The sequence below is a fragment of the Natrix helvetica genome (genome assembly GCF_964273705.1).
Source record: "Natrix helvetica genome assembly, chromosome: 1".
In the NCBI taxonomy this organism is placed as follows: domain Eukaryota; kingdom Metazoa; phylum Chordata; class Lepidosauria; order Squamata; family Natricidae; genus Natrix; species Natrix helvetica.
In genome coordinates this window covers 358,486,261-358,491,954 of record NC_138548.1, presented here as the reverse complement: position 1 = coordinate 358,491,954, position 5,694 = coordinate 358,486,261, and the positions used below count along the sequence as shown (strand labels likewise).

The window sequence follows — 5,694 nt, the reverse complement described above, 5'->3', positions numbered from 1 at the left end:
TCCGCTTACTGGATCGGCGGGAGCCCGCGGGCGCCCCCTCCCGACAGGCCGCGGCTCTGCCTTTTTTCCCGCCGCGGTCTCGGACCGGCCGGCAGACGGAGAGGCTCGTCCGTGGCATCAAAGTTAGAATAGAATAGAAGAGTTGGAAGGGACCTTGGAGATCATCTAGCCCAACCCCCTGCTCAAGCAGGAGACTCTATACTATTTCTGACAGATGGCAGTCCAGTCTCTTCTTGAAAGCCTCCAGTGATGACCAATCAATCAATGCATAGCTCTGGAAGGGACCTTGGAGGTCTTCTAGCCCAGCCCTCACGCAGGAGACTTGGATCAGATTTGGGGAAAGCTGCTCAACCCTAATAACCTTGAGATGGATTTCTGGGTGGTCTCCCAACCAATTCCCAATTGGAGCCCGCCCTGCTTGTCTGTTTATTATGACAGATTAGGTGTGACATGATAGCTGTGTCCCAATATTTGAGTAGCTGCCACAAAGAAGAGGGGGAGGGGGAGCAACTTATTCTCCAAAGCCCCTGAAGGCAGGACAAAAAGCAACAGATGGAAACTAATCAAGGAGAGAAGCATCCTAGAAGTAAGGAGAAATTCTCCTGGCAGTTAAGAACAATTAATTGGTGGAACAATTTGCCTCCAGAAGTTGTGAATGGTCCAACACTGGACGTTTTGAAGAAGATGTTGGATAACCATTTGTCTGAAATGGTTATAGGGCTTCCTGTCTAAGCAGGGGGTCAGACTAGAAGACCTCCAAGGTCCCTTCCAACTATTATTCTATTCTTCTGCTTTAACGTTTTTCGAGATCCACTATTGATCAGCTAGCTGTGTGCATCCTTCTGCTGGAAGAGACAGCCTAGATTTTTGGATCAAGTGAGGAACAGAAAGCTGGCTTGGTTGCACCACTGGACCACAATGCTGAGTATTTATAATCCTACAATGAGCCATTACTTCTGTCTCCCACTTCTCAGCTTCTCCCCGACTTCCCTGCTTTGTAGTTCAGAGAGCAGCACTTCGACTATCAAGTACATCATCTATGGCATCAGATGATGGGGAAAGAATCCTGGTCTGCTTCCTCAGAGTGGCAATGTTGAAACTTGCCCCAGAAGATGTATCTTCAGAGGAAAGATATTCCAGGATGAAATATATTTGAATTAAAAACCACTTATCCTGGGTTTACCGGGGAAAATATTTCATACTTTCCAAATGGAGATGGTCCAGAAACAGAGTGGAAGCACCATCTTTAGATGATCAGAAAGTTGGAAAATCTTACTCCAAGGGTCTCTACTTACAACCATTCGTTTAGCAACAATAAAAGAAATGCTTGAGTTGCGATGGGGGACACTGCAAAGCCATCAAGACAGGTCATAACTTACTTTTTTTCAGCACCCTTGTAACTTTGAGTGGTTGTTAAAACAACTGGTCATAAGTCAAGGACTCCCTGGAAACATAAAAAGAAGTCCTGAGGGACGGTGTGATGGAAAACGTGTACAGCGACAATGAAAAATGACAAAACCGATGCTGGGATTCAGACAAGTTTTCATTTCTGTTTATTTCCTATCTCATAAATGTCTATACAAATAGTATAAAATGAAAGGTTGGTTTTTATTGAGCAAGAGGATGGAGAATCACAACCAGACTGCATAAATCTTCTTGTACAGTTTGTGGCACAGAAGTGCGGCCAAATTTCTTATTGGATTTCACCTATTTCATGGGTGTCCAAACTTGGCAACTTTTAAGACTTGTGGACTTCAACTCCCAGAATTCCCCAGCCAGCAGAGCTGGCTGGGGAATTCTGGGAGTTGAAGTCCACAAGTCTTAAAGTTGCCAAGTTTGGACACCCCTGACCTATTTGAATCTTTACTTCCCGCACAGATTCTATGTCAGATGTGCCCCCAGTTCTTCTGCGTAAGTATTTCACTGAGAATATTTATATAATGTATCTCTGGTACATGATCGTAGAAAAATGGAGAAAGAGTCTAATCCAATCCAATCCCACCACTGTACAGGAATCCAAGTTGAAATAATCCATTGCAGATATTCTGCCAGCTACTACAGGGTCCAATCAGTGAAAAGGAATCCACCACCATTCTCGATAATTGATCCAACTGTTTAACAATTTACTCCCGATGCTAGGATTTTTCCTTATAAATAAATGTAGAAATCTTTAAGGGCTGTTGAAGTTATCTCCTATAACCAGGAATCTTCAAACATGGCAACTTTTAAGACTTGTGGGCTTCAACTCCCAGAATTCTCCAGCCAGCCATAAATAACGAAATAACAAGAGTTGGAAGGGACCTTGGAGGCCTTCTAGTCCAACCCCCTGCTCGGGTAGGAAACCCTATACCACTTCAGTCAAATGGCTGTCCAATGTCTCCTTAAAAATGTCTAGTGTTGGAGCACCCATAAGTTCTGAAGGCAAGCTGTTCCACTGATCAATGTTCTGTCAGGAAACTTCTCCTCAGTTCTAGGTTGCTTCTCTCCTTGATTAGTTTCCACCCATTGCTTCTTGTCCTGCTCTCGGGTGCTTTGGAGAATAGCTTGATTCCCTCTTCTTTGTGGAAGCCCCTGAGATATTGGAACCCTGCTATCATATCACCCCTAGTCCTTCTTTTCATTAAACTAGATATCAACCCTGAAGCTGGCCTGAGCGAAAGCCATTTGTTGGGCTTCAGGTTTGCCATACTGGAGAGGAGGGTTAGGGAGTGGGGAATATAGAGGGGTTTGTAGCCAAAACAAAATATTTTCTCCTGGGAACCAAGGACATTCCCACAGGTGGTCAGAGAGGCAGAGTGACGTTACCAAGCAATCAGACGACACGGTGTTTGGGCCATGTGACTGACTGGGGAAGGGGAAAAACCTTTTACTGTCAACTTGGTGAAAACTGCAGGAATATTCAGAGTCGGTTTTTACCAGCCTGTGCCAACTGCCTTGGAGTCCTATTTATTCTGCAGGTATTACTTGGAACCTTAGACATACCCAATTCCTGCAACCGTTCATTATGCATTTTAGCTTCCAATTCCTTAAATCTTAAAGTTGCCAGGTTTGGAGACTCTGGTCCTAGAAATTTCTTACTAAGAGCATCTTAAGCATGTCTCTGTAGCATGATTTTTTTTTTTTAATGTCACTTTAGAATTCTTGTCCTGTAGAAGTCTTTCCCACCTTGATAACATTGATATGGTCATTTTCCAAGATGAATTCTTGTATGATATTAAGGCTCTCTCTGGCATGGATTCTCTGATGCCTCTTCAAATTTCCTCTCTCGTTGAAGCATTTCTGGCAGTGAGGACATTTGTACGGCTTCTCGCCCGTGTGAATTCGCTGGTGTTTCTTCAACGTTCCCATCTGATTGAAGCCCTTCCCGCACTGAGAACATTTATAGGGTCTTTCACCAGTGTGGGTTCTTTGATGCCTCTTCAGGATTCCCGACAGGCTGAAACATTTCCCACACTGGGAACATTTGTATGGCCTCTCCCGAGTGTGCGTCCTTAGATGCCTCTTCAGGATTCCCGTCTCTCTGAAGCATTTCCCACACTGAGTGCATTTGTAGGTCTCCCCGGTGTGAATCCTCTGGTGCATCTTCAAACAGTTGGTGTGACTGAAGCATTTCCCACACTGGGAACATTTGTAGGGCCTCTCGCCGGTGTGAATCCTTTGGTGGGTCTTCAGATTTCCCGACTGGTTGAAACACTTCCCGCAGTGGGAACATTTGTACGGCTTCTCCCCGGTGTGAATTTTCTGGTGCTGCTTCCAGTATTTGGCCTTGTTGAAGCCCTTCCCACAGTGAGAACATTCATACCATTCCTCTTCGGGATTGCACACCGGAAGTCTGCTAAGTGAGTTTGGGTTAGTCAAGGTTTTCCCCGATTCGGGAGAATTGTTATGTGTCTCTCTGAGATTGTCACCCAGATAAGCGCTTGTGTTGCTCTCTATTCCGTTCTCGGAGATTTCAACCCTTTGCTCACTTACGATATCTTTTTCCTCTTGATTCATGCTTGAAGTACGCTGGTAGCTGTCCTCAAATCTCTGAGGACGTTGGTCTAATTTCTCCGAAGAAGGTATTGGATTCAGTTCCACCTGGTAGAGGTACCTTTTATCATATTGGGAGAACATGGACACTTTACCCTTGTTGGTCTTTTCTGTAACAGTAAGATCCGTTTCCAGCACGTTGCGTGTATTCTCAATTTCCAGCGATGGCCTCCATCTCTGCTGATCGGAATCACAGCTTTCTTCTTCCATCTCGGCTTTTAATGGCAGACTCTCAGGGCTTATCACGGGGTCTCTCCCGCACATCTCTTCTGCATCTTCCCCACCCTGAAAATTCTGCACTTTAAACCTATTCTCCTGTCTGTCACCTGCAGAACAAGAGAAAAACCTTTTAATCCTGTCCTGAGGCCTTCATTTCAAACAATCTACCATATTTTTCGGAGTATAAGACGGACCTTTTTCCTCCCTACAAGAGGGTGGAAATTTGGTGCATCTTATACATTGAATGTAGCTCCATCCACCCCTTTGGCCTCTGTCTCCCAGCAATTTACCTCCTTGCAGCAAACCCGAAAATGGGGCTTACGGCCTACAGCTGATGATTGGAAGGCTCTGCTTAAACTGAAAGTGAAACAGGCTGTTTGCTGCAATGAGGCAAATTGCTGGGAGGCAGAGGCAGGTTTTTTTCTTCTTCTAATCAGGCTAAACTGAAACAGGTTATTTGCTGCAAGGAGGTAAGTCAACAACTATAAACGCCTATAGAATGTTCAAATTATTAGATAATAAATTATTATTATTAAATAATAAATTATTATTTTTTAAAGACTGCTTTTGTTGTTCTAGACAACTTAACAAAATGAAGCTTTTTAAAATAAATGCTTGATCTGAAGAGGGCCAGTGCTATTGTATCTTCTTTTAAATAGCCGAGAATAATGTATACTTCCAGAAAGCCACATCAATTTTAACGGCATCTGTACAAGTATAGTCTGAAATGTAACACCACAAACAGCGTATATCGTCTGTACTGTTTGCTGCAAGGAGGAAACTTGCTAGGAGGCAGAGGCAGATTTGTTTTCCCTTTTTTTCCTCCCTAAAAGCTAGGTGGGTCTTATACTTCGGAGCGTCTTATACTCCGAAAAATATAGTAATCTCCATTTTCTACTGATGCATTTATTTCTGGTGAAGCATAATGTGATTTTTTTTTCTTCTGTTGACAAATTTTTATTACTTTATCGAAGTATAAAATACAAAGAGAAAAGAAAATAACGGGAAAATAAGAGAGGAAAAAGGAAGGAGGAAAAAGAATAGGATAAAAAAGGGAAAGGGAAGAAAAGCATTGATTTATGGCTTTTTAGCACAGTAAAATAAAATAACAACCGCCTCAACTTTTTACTTTTTCATAATAATATATACTAGCCATTTCTATAAACAACAAACCTATCTAACTGATAAAACCCCAAATCAATGTTTTATTTTTTTCCACCTCAAGCACAAAGTCCAGAAACGGTTTCCAAGTAGAAACGAGGTTGGTTGTATTATTTTCTTTAATTAAAGCAGTCAATTTAGCCATCTCTGCTAACTCCATCAGCTTTTGCAGCCAATCATCCATTGTGGGGAGAATGCTTGATTTTTCTCCCCCTCAGTGTTACAAAAGGTCCTCCTTTATAACAGCTTTGCAGTTTTTGAGGATACGAACATCCCTAAGCA

General features: G+C 42.9%; 2 protein-coding genes across 2 annotated transcripts in view; both read right to left on the bottom strand.

The window, feature by feature from the left end:
- Positions 1 to 5,694, bottom strand: part of LOC309397742 (uncharacterized protein) — a 295,216-nt gene that overhangs the window by 189,330 nt on the left and 100,192 nt on the right. The gene's annotated exons all lie outside the window — the stretch shown is intronic.
- Positions 1,818 to 5,694, bottom strand: part of LOC309397672 (uncharacterized protein) — a 13,606-nt gene continuing 9,729 nt past the window's right edge. The window contains exon 6 of the mRNA XM_081963906.1: positions 1,818 to 4,358. Within this exon, the coding sequence (XP_081820032.1) occupies positions 3,133 to 4,358 (1,226 nt within the window). The 3' untranslated portion in view covers positions 1,818 to 3,132. The remainder of the gene's footprint in view (positions 4,359 to 5,694) is intronic.